Source organism: Sipha flava, unplaced genomic scaffold (genome assembly GCF_003268045.1).
Source record: "Sipha flava isolate LNK unplaced genomic scaffold, YSA_version1 208_pilon_pilon, whole genome shotgun sequence".
In the NCBI taxonomy this organism is placed as follows: domain Eukaryota; kingdom Metazoa; phylum Arthropoda; class Insecta; order Hemiptera; family Aphididae; genus Sipha; species Sipha flava.
In genome coordinates, this window is record NW_020272815.1 from 760,168 (window position 1) to 774,494 (window position 14,327).

Below are 14,327 nucleotides of genomic sequence, written 5' to 3' on the forward strand. Positions count from 1 at the left end.
TGCTTTATATTTGTGTATTGGTTTTATCCCACGATATTTCGGTTATTCCACCCGTGGTGCCTATGTACTCGTATATTGATTATATAATGCGTTATTCTAATGCTCTTAATACTATTTATGTGGTCCTCCAGTGTAGTTATTCGTAAGGGCTTACATTTATGTATGTCCGTAATACTGTCATGAAGTTCCATCAATGGGTGGAATCTACCATCAAGACTGCAATCCAAGCACTATTCTTACTATACTCAATACTACTACATCACTTATGCTTATTGTAAATACATATATATGCTATACTTAATAGTCCATTTTACATTCAAAATCTATAGAACGATATAAATTCTATACGTATGTACTATCTGAGTATTCGGTGAACGTCTGTTTTTGGACCTTAGCCGTAATATTTACGAGTCGATATCAAATTTCACAGCTATACAACTAGTCACCGATAAAAATAAAAACGAAAAAGGAGATGATTTCCTTGTCATTCGTACAAATAGGCTTGTTGATTATTTAATATTTTGTTACTTGTTGGGGTTTATACTCGTATATCAGTATTATCTTGTTGTATAAACATTTCACGGGCCTGCAGCTACTCTCGTCTTGTAGTCAGTGACGACATTTTAATTTTTTTAATAGGGATGCCAACAAATATACAGGCCAATTTTTCATCATCGTCAGACCACTTTTTCGTAATAGTAATAGTAAATACATATATTTTTTGTGTGAAAGATGCATGTATGGTTTGAACTTCTGATGCATACGAGTACAATATTTTAATGAATTCAAATTATCAATTAATAATTTTTTTTATTTTTATATAGATATAAAAGTATTTCTAAAGTACCTAATTTTAACCATTGCAATTTATTCTTAATACAATTAAAATTTATTTTATTTTTTAACATATAATAATACAATACTGCACAGTTATACCATTAATAAATAATAGTATTTATAATTAATGGTTATACATTCATTTTTAATTTAGAAAATCTATTTATTGCTTTATCTTAGTTAATTTTGTTAGGTGTACCGTAATTTCATCGCGGTAAATTTGACAACGGGTCAATTTGAACGCACTACAATTGGTCGCGTACGACAATTGGTTGCATAGTTGTAATCTGGAAATTTATTAGGGGGGGCAAAAATATAATTATATATCTAACGAAAAGGTTGTCCAAGGCTAAACGCCGCTTTACTATCTACATATTATTATATAAAATTATTCATTTTCTAACATTATGTTAGATAAGCAAAAATTTAAAATTAAGATTTTAAAAAAAAAATAAAATGTTATAGTAATAGCTGTAACCAGCTCTTTTGTACTTATTTTAAGACAAGGTATGTTAAATATCAGAGGGGGCACTGTTCCTCCTAATTTATTCTAGGGGGGTTCCTGCAAAGTCGTTTTTGATAGAATTAAAAATAAAAATAATTCTTATCTTATCTACGTTGTAACGTAGTTCGTCGCCGTCCGAGGCATCGTTGTAGGGTTAACAAAGATGTTCCAACACTGAAAATAGAACTAAATGTCAAACGTCAGAATGATCAAAAATAGAAAAAACAATTTACCTTTTATTTTTTAGAAAAATCCTTTAGAAAATCCATAAAGTCCTTAATGTCTTGAAAATGACGAAATATAAAAATGAAAAAAACATCAAACATTTATTTTTTTAATAATTTATTAAAATTGATCCTTTATATATATCGCTAATTATGACAATATTAGTGAAAAACAATATCAATCCCTTAATGCAACAGAGTGTACAATATTTTTTGTTATCCCATCTTTCGCCAACACAAACTAGATAAGTTAGTTCGAGAGCACGCCACGTATAATTGTCCGAGTGATATACTCAAATCTAAGCCACAAACAGACATAGTTTGGCTTTGAGAATTATTGGTAGTCATTGCAAATGCCAATCTAATCGAAAATTAAAGGCGTTTAAATTGTATTGGCACATCTGTGGGTATAATAGGGATTCGTGGTCATAATATATTTTTACCTCGGAATTCGCCATTTAAAATGATGGCTTCGATAACATTTTTCATTAATTTTTTAATGACTAATCGCGTGCCGTTGTACAACCGTAGTAGATTCAAATTACGAAGCAAAATAACCGGAGATCCAACCTTCAGTTGTAAATTATGCGATGGCATGCCTGGTAAATCCAATGAGTTTAAAAACTCTGTTGGATAATTTACAGCTTCAGTAGCATCGCAAAATGTATCAATAGATTTGTATGACACCAAGTCTCCTGGTAAAAATGTTGTATCTTGAGATTCAATTCGTTGACGTCCACATTTTTTGCTGCTAAAATCGCTCTTTCTGCAAGCCACTCATGATTTGTGTATTGTCTATATACATTGGGAAATATTTAGTCAATGAGAGCATCTTATGAATCAATGATTGTACAGAAATCGGTCGGTAATTGTATGCATCCTGTTTCATCTGTAGTAACTTTCCCATCAACGATATCTAATAATTGTTTTGAGAATCTTTGAGAATCAAAATGTCACGCAACGAAATTACTACGACAAGAAAAAATTAAACTCCTTGGCAATTTTTTCGATTGAAAGTAAAATGACACAAAAAAATGCAATTTTAACATATTGACATAATTCAAAATTTTGTGGAAAAAAAAGCAAGACGCAAACAAATGAAATAGTTAATTTTTTTACATTATTGTTATATGTTGTATAGGTAATAATAAGTACGAATTTTTATGTTTGATTAGTTGCTTTTGTTTTTTATAATACTATAATTTAAATTTGATTAAACACATTAATTTTTTGAAGGAACTTAATTATATTATCTATATTATAATTATATTTATTTGGTAGAGCAAATTTATTTAAAAAAATGATGATGTATTATAATTGTATTTTAATAAATATTAATATTATAATATTATAATATTATTATAATAAATATACTATTTACTTGATTAGAACAGTTTATTAACAATACCGCCATTAATTACTGTTTAGTATCAGTCTTTATGATTTATTTTTTTGTAGTTATATAATATGTTAAATAAGTATTTAAAAATGCGTTTTATTGTTGATAAGTTTAATGGGGCAGCAAAAAAAAAAATTTGCCTAAGGACGGTATTTGTGTAAATCGGTCTCTGATAGTCATCCTGCATTACATATACGCAAGAGTGTGCAACGATACATATAATAAACGAATTCTTATAAATATTAAAAATACACAAAATTCAAATGAGGAAACAATTGTTCAAAAAGCCACATCCGTGGATAAATTAAAGCATACACATTATCACATAAACGTCATACACCAACATAAAATTCTAACAAGGAAACAAATTAATGATTATAAAGATAACATCCAAAATATCACAGAAATGTCATTCAATAAGGAAACGATTGTTCAATTAATCACACCCGTGAGATAAATTGAATTATACACATTATCACATTATATGCATACATCATCCCACACACAATATCAATAAGGATTATCATTTTTTAACTATTTTTAAATATCACAAATTTTTACATAGGTACACATACTTGCGTCCATCGGGTATGTAAGGGACCCGGAAACAAGGGCTAATCAGACGAGTTCTTACTATGCGACACTGAGCACCTGCACGCTAGTATATGTTATGGTTTGGACTTGGATTCTCAACAGATTAAATTATTAGGACTTAGAATATTTCAACACAGTTTAAATATTAGTACTTGGAATATTTCACATAATTTATTAATTATTTGTACTTTATAATTTTGAACAGTTTAAATAAATCACTTTAACCACAGCTATACTATACTATACTATTTATAGTATTAATTATTTTACAACATCCATCTACATTCAAACGTTGAACAGACTGAGCGAATAACTAAGATTCAATCAATCGGTTGGCACGCAACAGTATAATAATTAATTTAAACGCTTATGAAATAAATTTCAGACTAACAATTTTTAATAAAATATTCAGTACCTATCGGTAAATAAGTAATCGTGTTTGAGTTAGGTGATATTACATTTTCACTTAATATCCAAAAATAACAATTTTGTTACATAAAGTCTTTTAAAAAATGAGGTATTTTTAAAGTTCTATATTAAAACCAAAAGCACTTTTTTTGAATGTTATCAAATACGAAAAAAAAATATCTTTATTATATGGTAAACGTTTTAAGTTTCTAGTCACATTACTTTTGGAATTAGGATTAAATAACTAAAATCTGAAAAGTGAAAGTCTTATTTACAGCGTATTTTTACCGTTTCAGGGCAGTTTTTTCTTCACGTCTGGAAAAACTCTTAAGATTTAAAAAAATGACCTATTTAAAGTACCACCGCATGCCATTTTAAAATCTAAACATTTCTAAGAAAAAACTTTTGGATCAGTATTTCTATCCGAAAAAGTGTTAAAAAATAAAATAGAAACATCATTATAAAAACATAATGTACTTTGCTTCACTCAGAATCTAAAAGTGATCATGTGGTGAAACATTTGTGTTTACAAAAGGATAATTAGTTATACGCACAATAAAAATTTAAAATCAAAGTGAACAATTTAAATTTAGAAATATTCAAATATTTGGGTTACGGGTGTCTATAACCATTAAGGAAATGAAAAAGATAGAAGGGCTTCAGAACCCCCCAGTTTTTATCATTTAAATTGCGTCTCTGGCCATTACAATCCTCGTGTTTTACGTTCTTTTTATTATAACAGCTGGGACGAAAGGCCACAAATAATTTTTCCACGTTAGTGACATCGTTTAATGTTTATTGTCCCACAGCTCAATAAACATTACATTGATATAGATAGGTTGTCAAATTTTAAATTCCTAAATCGATACATCTTGAATGATACTTTTCTTTTATGTAACGCTCATATGGAAATAAAAATAAGTACGTTCTTTTGTGATTTAAATATTTATTAGCTAATACAAAGATACATTATTATTATAACAACCATGCCGATATAATCGATATAACCATAATATAATCAAAGGTGGGCATTAACTAGTTAAAAAGTTAAAGTTAAGTTAGAAAGTTAATTTTTTTTGAATTTTTAACTTAACTAGTTTAATAGGCAGTTGAAAAAACTTAGATTTTCACAGTTGATTTAAAAAGAATATACCAGTAAATTTTTTTTTAAATTTTTTGTTTATACGTAAATATTAATATAAAAATTAAATAATAATGTAAAGTAAAATTGTCACATACACTGTACGTCAGATGTCATATTAGATTTTTATTTAGAGGGCTCACCTTTGGGTATTGGGTTCTAGCTGTAGATACAGAATGTTATGTACAAATAATTTTAACTAAAAAGATAAATAAATAGTGAGTGGCCCCTTGGTGTACAAAGTCATAGTATTTTTCAAACACATCGGTGCCATTGCTGTATATTATGTTAAAAAATTCAATACAATTTTTTTTTTTTGTATAATTTAGGAGATTAGATCTTTCTAAAGAACGCAGTCACATTTTATATGATTTACAAACTAACTAAAAAAAGTAGATTAACTTTTTTTAAACTGAGTTGGTATTTTTTTCCTTATTAACTTTTAACTTATCGAGTTAAATGTATGAATTTTTAACTGTTAACTTTTAACTTGCCAATATTGTGTTCTCTTAACTTAACTTAATATAAAAATATTTGGTAGAAGGGGTGGAAGCACTAAAAATGATTCTTGGCACCGGATGCTAATTATGTTGGGCACAGCACTGGGTAGGCTAAACAAATTACATTATACTTCTCTCAACCGACTAAACCTAGTAGAAATTCAAGAAAAAAAGTGGCCAGGAAATGGATAGTGGAAGTCTAGAAATTGGACCCTTTTTTATTGTGGTAGAACAAAATACCATAGTGGAGTTGGATTTATCGTAAATGATGAGATACTGCCGAAAGTTAAAAAAATTGAGGCAATTAACGATAGGATATGTTATATAGAAATATAATGCATATGGACCAATATAATTATAGTTAACTGTGCCAACCGAAGTTAAGGAAGATAAGTTAAAAACATTTTCAATGATAGAATAGATGCAATGTTTGATCGGATATCAACAAATAAAGTAAAATTCCTAGTTGGAGATTTTAATGCAAAAATCAGACAAAAACTAATACAAAACAGGCCATTGATCGGGAAACATAGTTTGCGTGAAAAGTCCAATGATAATGGTATTAGGCTTATTAATTGTGCTATGATAAGGAACATGAAGGAATAGTGAGAGGTGAAACATTTACACAAAAAAAGCATACACAAACAAACGTGGGTATTACCATTTGGTTAGACAAGAAATTAAATAACTAAGGAGGAAAAAAACTAGGATATGGATTGTTGACGTTCGGAATAAGGGAAGATGTGCCAGATTGGATTATTTTCTCGTTAAAATATAAGTTAAAATCAGTTTGTCGGTTGAAAGACAATAACAAACAGCACTGTCTGAAATAGTGAATACAAGCTTTAAAAAAATCATTCAATTGAAGTATAAAAAAAAATTAACAGTAACATTATAATTGGTACAAGAAACAGAGAAGCTAAATTAAATTTGGAACAACACACAAAGCACAATAAAGTGGCAATTCAAATCTAGGGCTTTTTAAAAAAAAGATAGAAATAAATGGTGTGATGAAAACTGCAAGAAAAGAGTAATAGCTAAGAGAGATGTAGATCTTTTAATGAACAACTATTTTAAAATATAAATAACTTCATATAATATTTAAATTTCCTACATTCTACTTAATAATCATACTGACATCATTCTAAATTACATACATATATTTTTACCAATAAGTATAGACTTAGTTTAATACTATTGTAAAGTATGAATTTATCTTTAGGACTTTTTGATACTAACAATACTTATGGAATAAATATGGACTGAAGTATTATATGTATGGAAACAATATGGTTGAAAGCCGTTTTATTAAGTACTTACATATTATACACATTTAATAATTATGAATTTTATCATTAGCATATAACTAAAAAAAAAAAAAATTAGTTTTATGTGATAATAAAGCTTTATTTTTGATTTTTTTTTATATTTTATTTAACTTGAAGTCAAAGAATTATCAGATAAAAATATTTGACAACATTCTTAACTAGAACAATAATTGAAATATTATATTTATAATTTTTTTTAGTATTACAATTATTAATGTGTAACTATGGAGTTAAACTAACTTAATATGGTTTTATCATTGTTTATTATTTAATTACATATAGTTTTTTTTTTTGCAATAAATATTAACTCAATGTATTAGACAACTATTTCTTCATCAAATATTTAGTTATAAATTTGGTATAATGAAATTCATAATTTTTAAAAATGTTTATAGTAAATAAAAATACAATTTTCTTACTCCATCATTAAGTCTCACAGTAAAAATTGTCAAAAATATTCACATCTTACAATATAAATACAAATTAATAATGAAAAAGAAAAATTACATATAAATTATTACATTGAAAAAAAATATAAGAAATATTATTTTATTTAAAGGTTACAATTTATAAGCAAGAACACAGCAAAACTAGTATAAAATATTAAAACATTTTGACTTATTGAAAATGAAATATGAATATAAATAATTGTATTATATAATTTTAAGTGTGATGCAGAAAAAGTTATCAGTAGATAAAATGTTCAATTCAATAGTAATAAGATTCAAATCTCTAAAATTTGCAAAAATGTTACTGAATTTACTCCAATGATGATATTTATGTTGTCTCAAATAAAATACATATAATATACTTAACATTCTGTCAAGTATTTTATCATTTATGCTCAACAGTTAACTATATCCACACCACACTAACAATTGTTTATTAATATCAAAATATTAGTATCAATAATTTATTGTTCAAAAATAAAAATAAAAATATTATAAAATAGGTGTGTGTATATATATAAACAAATAGTATATGTAAACAAATCAAATTATTTCGGTGCTCATATAAAAAAAAAGATTACACATTTTTCATTAATATCATACTATAATCAAGTAACAGTTAATGCAGCACGTTTTGGTGTTGCCTGTTGTGAACTTTGGCTGTTTCCAAATGAATCATCTGGATGTTGTTTGGGACTGCACACTGGAGGAGAGGGTAATGGACCCAAATCAATGTCTGCAACTCCGCTATCACGGTTTTCTGCATTGCTGTTTACTGACCTATAGAAAAGAATAACAAATAGTTCTCATATTATAATATTAATGCATAGCTGGAAACCTACCGATTGTTATGACCATGTCTGTGGCGCTCAAGTTCAGACTCGATTCTCAAATTTTCCATTTCATCCATTTCACATATTGATTCTCGAATATCTTCAACAAACTTACAGCGGTCATGGTCGTTTCGTGCATTAAATGTTATCAATAGACGCCCGTCTAAACGCTGAGTTAGCTTAATACCAAATTGATAATCTAAAAAAAAAACTTATTTAATTAAAAATCTATCCTTCAAATCTTTTTGGTTAAAAGATTTCTTACGTGGCATTTGAAACAATGACACAGTTAGACCGTTTAATGGATAACTTTGACGAAATGTATATGTTACTGAATTTTTCTTTTTAGAAAGTATTTTGGTAATGACTAGAAGATCGTTGAAGAGGAATACCTCACGTTGATGAACCCCGGGTCGTTCTTTCTTATAAATATCAGCCACTTCATACAGTCTACAATAGCACACTAAACGACGATGTGGTAATGCTAAGTTCTGAAAGAAAATAACAATTATAATAGAATTTTAATTCATGTATCATAATAAAGTTATTTTACAAGTACAACTGTAGCATACACTATAAACTAAAGTTTAAGTTTTGTGAAATATAAGTTTTGATTCTATATGAGCTAGACATACATACAATAAAATCAAATACTAAAGTACTTAAGTAAAATAAATACAAGATACTAAATTAAGCTTACTGGTTTCTTGCCAACTATTGTTGACTGCACTTTCATAACTTGGGTAACATGATCTGAACCGGGTTTGAATTCATTTGCTTTAATTCGCTCATATATTCCAACTAACATGTCTCGATCGATATCACAACAATCATCAATACCTAATAGTTACATTAAATATTCAATAAAAACATATTTTATTCACAACTTAAGAAAAATTACCTCTAAGATTTTTAATAAAATCATTCATCTTCATTCGGCGTTCTGGCTTTAGATTAGGTGTATGCAAATCAGTGTTGAGCATTATGATAGCAAATGCCAATATAAAAACAGTATCTAAATTTCTCAATCTCGCTACAACATCTCGGTTACAATGGCAATATCTATGGCTGAACACTTCAATGATTCTTTCAATTTTTTGTGCTTCCCCAGGCATACGAAAATATGTTTGAAACTTACGTAATGCAACATCTACCTGCATACCTGAGAGATCTATTTCTTGAGCAAAATACCTAAAAAAGAAAAGTACATATTATATAAAAATAGATTTATTTAAAAATGTGATGGTTTGGCTTTTTCTATACATGGGGGTAGAGTATTCAGTATTTTTCTAATTAATATTATTAAGGAACAATTAAAATAGATTCATTAAAGGCAAATAGATCAATTAAATATTTTCTAAAAAACTAATTTTATAGTATTTCTTTAGTATTATATGACAATTTTTAAACAATAACTTACAACTGAGATTCTCTAATCAAATGCATTTTAAATTATACCAAATGAAAACTTTATTTAAAAGTGTTAGTTGAAAAATAATTTATCAATAACACTGTACTTGAATGTAACAAACTTTAAAATATAAAGAAATCAGTTTAATTTTAAAGTTTGATAAATTATTTTAAATAAATATGAAGTTATGTATTGAAAATAGCGTTAATAATAATTTTTACAACTTTATAAAATAATACTTACTCTAAAGCTGCAGCATTAAATGGATTTTGTAAATCACCTAAATATTCACCAATCATTTGTTTGCTTAAACCTTTACGAGAGATTAAAAATCTCGCCACTGCATGAGGTGCATTATCTAAGAATCCTCTGCACACAAGGTAAATAATACCTTTTGAAGGTTTCTTATTAAAAAGATTGAGACCAATACGATATTGACGTTTTCTGATTACATCAGATATCTAAAAACAAATTACATTTTTTGGTATAGAAAATAAATAAATATTTATATAATAATACGTTGTAAATAAATAAGTATACCTGTGATTTTTTATTCCAAGAGACAATAGAATTTGACAACAGAGAAGAGTCAACAGAAGAATTTGTTTGATTTAAATTATGTGATTGACTAGAAAGACTACCATCGCTGCCTGAAGACTGAACACTTGATAAGCTACCACTATCTGACATCTTATTTAAAGTACCAGCTGCTATGTTTTGATGTTGTTCTCGTAATGAGCGAAAAGATATTGATGAAGTTCGTTTTGGAACTTCTGGAGGAACTTTATTTTTGGAAATGTTTGATGAGTACCCAGTAGAGTTTCCTGAAAACATACAAGATGAAGAGGTACTGCTACCATACTGATTACAATCAGAACCAGAATGTGCTTGTCTATATGTTTCTGAACCACTATTATGGCTGTTTCCACATAAATAGTTTGGCATCATTTGATGTGCCACTTGACTAGTAATATCTTCCTGGAAAAAAAATTGTTCAGATGCAATCTCTGGATTCATTGTATTAATGTTGTTTACTTTCATATCATTATAGCTATAATTATGTGAGTAGAAGTGTGAACACGAAGATTCCAAGCTATAATAATAATTTAAATCACATCGTCCTGATCGAGAACGCGGAAGAGAGTTACATTTAGTTGGTGAGTAACCAGATCGACGTTCTCTTAATGATCCTGATCTAACGCTCAACTGACTATCATGAGATCGTAAACTTTGAGTATCCTCCAAACGTTTACTAAGTCTTTTTTCAGCTTTTGCCATTGCTGTGATATGAGCAAATTTTTTAACCAACATATAATGTCGGAATGCTCGTTGAATAACTAATGCAGCTTGTCTGGCTCTGTCACCACCATATTTTCTTTCTAGTAATTCAATCTGCTTTTCAATCAAGTCTTGTGATAATTCATACCTTAAAAACATATGAAAATAGATAGATACAACAATAACATTATTTTTACTTATATTTTATAAGAAAACTTACGACGCAGATGTATGAAATGGTTCTGGTTGAACCATGTTATTTTTGGATGACATTGTATCAGTCCAATGATTATATTGTTCACATTGATTTAAAAAATGTCTGTTATTGCTTTTATCAAACTTTTCATCTCTGAAAAATTATTTAAAATTAATTCACTATTTTATCTATGATTTGTAAAACATAAATTATGCATTAAATGTCTTAAGGTAAAATATAATACATTAAACTGCCTGGTAATATAAAAATATAATTTTATGTACTTCCATAATTTTATACTAGAGGAAAAAAATGTATTCTAAGGTTAAGTTTAAAGAAATATTATAATAGGAATGGACCATCAATTCTGAGTTTAGTGCAGTACTTATATTTTATGAGAAAAAATATACCTTGACATTTTAAACTTGTGTTATAGTTAATACCACTTGAGAAAAAAAAGTATATGAATAACTAATAGGTACTTATCTATGTTTTATTATATTGCAAAATACCATTGTGAATAAATAATAGCAACCAATTGAAATAATTAATAGTAGACTACATAACATTTTAGTGGAATTTTATATTTATCAATTAAATATTTGATTATTAAATAAAAATATTATTATAGTTGTGATTAGTAATTAAATGTTGATTAGATTATCTTGATGTTTTAAAAAAACAAAATTCAAATAAAATATACATTTATCTAATATAAGTAATACTTAATGAATTTATCTTAGGTATAAATAAAATAATCAAATACCATTTGTATTTATAGAAAAAAATTAATACTATAATTGGTACTATTAAATGAGAAAAAATATTTAAAATTCAAAGTTAGGTACAATTTTGAATAGAAATTTAAGCATGTGAAATTGTTTAGTAATAATAGTTACCTACTTGTGAACAACACAGATGTGAGTTATAATTATCAGGTTATCAAAATAAAGAATGAGTCACACTTAAGTCTATAATTTGTTTCAATAAAAGAGTCCTTGATACCCCATAAATCAAATAGTAAACAAGTCTTTAAGTTTAATATTATAATATAATATATAGTACTTTATATGCTATTATTGTATCATAATTTAAAAAAAAATAACCTGAGCTTTAACTTAAAATATAAGGATTATAAACTTATAGCTTGAAAATAAATAGCTTTAAAATATTTAACATAAATAGGTAATTTTACTTCTGACAATTAAAATATTAATGAATTTTATCTTTCACCATAGTAAAAAATGTCAAATATTTGCAAACAAATATTAATTATAAAAATCAGTTTTAAATTGGTTTAATGTTATTCTATTAAAACAATGTAGTAAAACAAATGTTCCAAATAATTAAATAACTAATTAATTAAAATAATATACCTAACGCAATTAAGTATTTATGATAACGATAAATGAAAATTTGACCGAGTTAACAGTAATCGCATTACTTAAAATGCAAATGTTTACCTGGCAGTGTCGTGGGTCATCATGCGCTGATCATAGAGTTCCATATCAAACTTGAGACGGCCTACTTCGGTGAGCAACATGTCCCTCTCACTCATCACCAGGTTCAGTTGTGTTCTTAAATCATAAATCTCTTGACACTGCTGGTTGATGATCTCCATACTTTCCTCCAATGGAATCCCAACGTTATATGTCGAGTGACCGCTGTGTACCTGTCGGCAGCCCAATCCATTGGTGGGCTTTTGTAATCTTTTATTGTCGTCGCACATGTCCTAGTATCCGTCGCGTTACATAATAATACTTCCGCAAAGGTGTCACGGGCGGCGGCAGCGCGTGGTAGCGATGTGAACGTTTTCGTCGTCAGATCTCAAAGCCACCTGGTGGCGGAAACTTGTGAACGTCGGTCTGAACGAGGCGGACGAACGCGATTTCTCAACAACGGTGACAGATTCGACGAAAAACGAGCAGGGCGGAACGCCGTCGCGAGATTCAAAGGCACATATGGTCGGACGACGCGCACGCCAGCGATCCGAGAACGCGACGCACAGCGAGACGGATTCTGTGTGCGGTACAGTTTCGCTGATAACAACCGATGTTTAGTTCAATGTACTGGGCTCGACGACGCTCAACAATCGCGAATAATAACACTTTTATTACTATTATTATAATGATTATTATTATGACATTGTGTACGTCGTGCCCGACGATGTGACAGCAGCAGCAGCAGCAGCAGCAGCGGCGGCAGCGGCAGCAGCGGCGGCGGCGGCGACGGCGGCGGCGACGTTATCTCACGTGCCCACTCACTGGGAGGGATCGGCGGCGACGGCACCGTTGGTCAACGCACGGTATACGGTAACCTTGATATAGCCCCAAGGCGGCTATTCGCCAGTAACGCGTACAGGCCCGCTTTTGCCGCCGCCGCAGCGAGCGCATTACGCGGAGAGTACAATAATCCATAATGCGGCCCTACCGCACCTCCACTCGCCACCTACCTGCCGCCGAAACAAACCACTCACCCGATGCCGCTGTCCTGTACACCGTATCCTATCCATTTAGGGACATCTGCTGCCGCCCGTCGATTCGTAATGGTTTTTTCACGGTTTTTGTGCCGACCGACTGACCGGCGACGGCTGTGACGATAACGGCGACGGCCGAAAACTGGTTTCGATGGTTTACCACATTAACTACTTACGTTATTAATGCGTTATTATATTGTTATTATTATTATTATTATTACAGACGACGGTAGAAAAAATGTAGGGCAACGTGAACCATTAATAGGAATGCGATGTACCTACTACGAATACGTGATTTATTCGGAATCACAATGCACGATAATATATTCAACTCCTCGGCCTTCTCACACACGACATGTTTTTCTCATAACCATACCGCTTGAAAATAATATCTCATTCTGTGCTGTCATTAGAGTCGCACATGCAATCATATTATTCATAAACATCTGTGTACAGTTGTTGTTTCTGACGTTTTAATGAATCTTTTTGTTTCTAGCTGCTTCAAGTGAAAAACCGTTTTCATCATCGTTTATTATTTCCTATCATAAAACTTTCCACTATTGGAACATTTGCTTTTTTGGACAACCGGCCAGTCACTACTAAATGTGTCTCTGTTAGATATTTATATTTATTCATTAATACACAGGCTGGCGCCCAGTATGATACGCCCGAGTCATAGGCGCACATTTGGTTAAATTTTTGGGGCGGCTATAATAATTCAATGTAAAATAAACCGCAGGGGTTTCAC

The 14,327-nt window shown here is 29.5% G+C and overlaps 1 protein-coding gene across 2 annotated transcripts; it reads right to left on the minus strand.

Moving 5' to 3' along the window:
• Nucleotides 1-7,907: 7,907 nt before the first annotated feature.
• Nucleotides 7,908-13,342, minus strand: LOC112682675 (IQ motif and SEC7 domain-containing protein 1). Of its 2 annotated transcripts, XM_025553354.1 has the most exons (10): nucleotides 12,567-13,342; nucleotides 11,128-11,256; nucleotides 10,665-11,055; nucleotides 10,170-10,607; nucleotides 9,873-10,090; nucleotides 9,120-9,409; nucleotides 8,919-9,058; nucleotides 8,484-8,709; nucleotides 8,228-8,417; nucleotides 7,908-8,165 (listed from the first exon to the last, which is right to left on the minus strand). In XM_025553354.1, the coding sequence occupies exons 1-10, from the start codon at nucleotides 12,830-12,832 to the stop codon at nucleotides 7,994-7,996; spliced, it is 2,460 nt and encodes an 819-aa protein (XP_025409139.1). In that variant the 5' UTR covers nucleotides 12,833-13,342; the 3' UTR covers nucleotides 7,908-7,993. The 2 variants fall into 2 exon arrangements, with proteins under 2 accessions (XP_025409139.1, XP_025409138.1); XM_025553353.1 differs by having other exon boundaries at nucleotides 10,170-11,055.
• Between the last annotated feature and the right edge of the window lie 985 nt (nucleotides 13,343-14,327).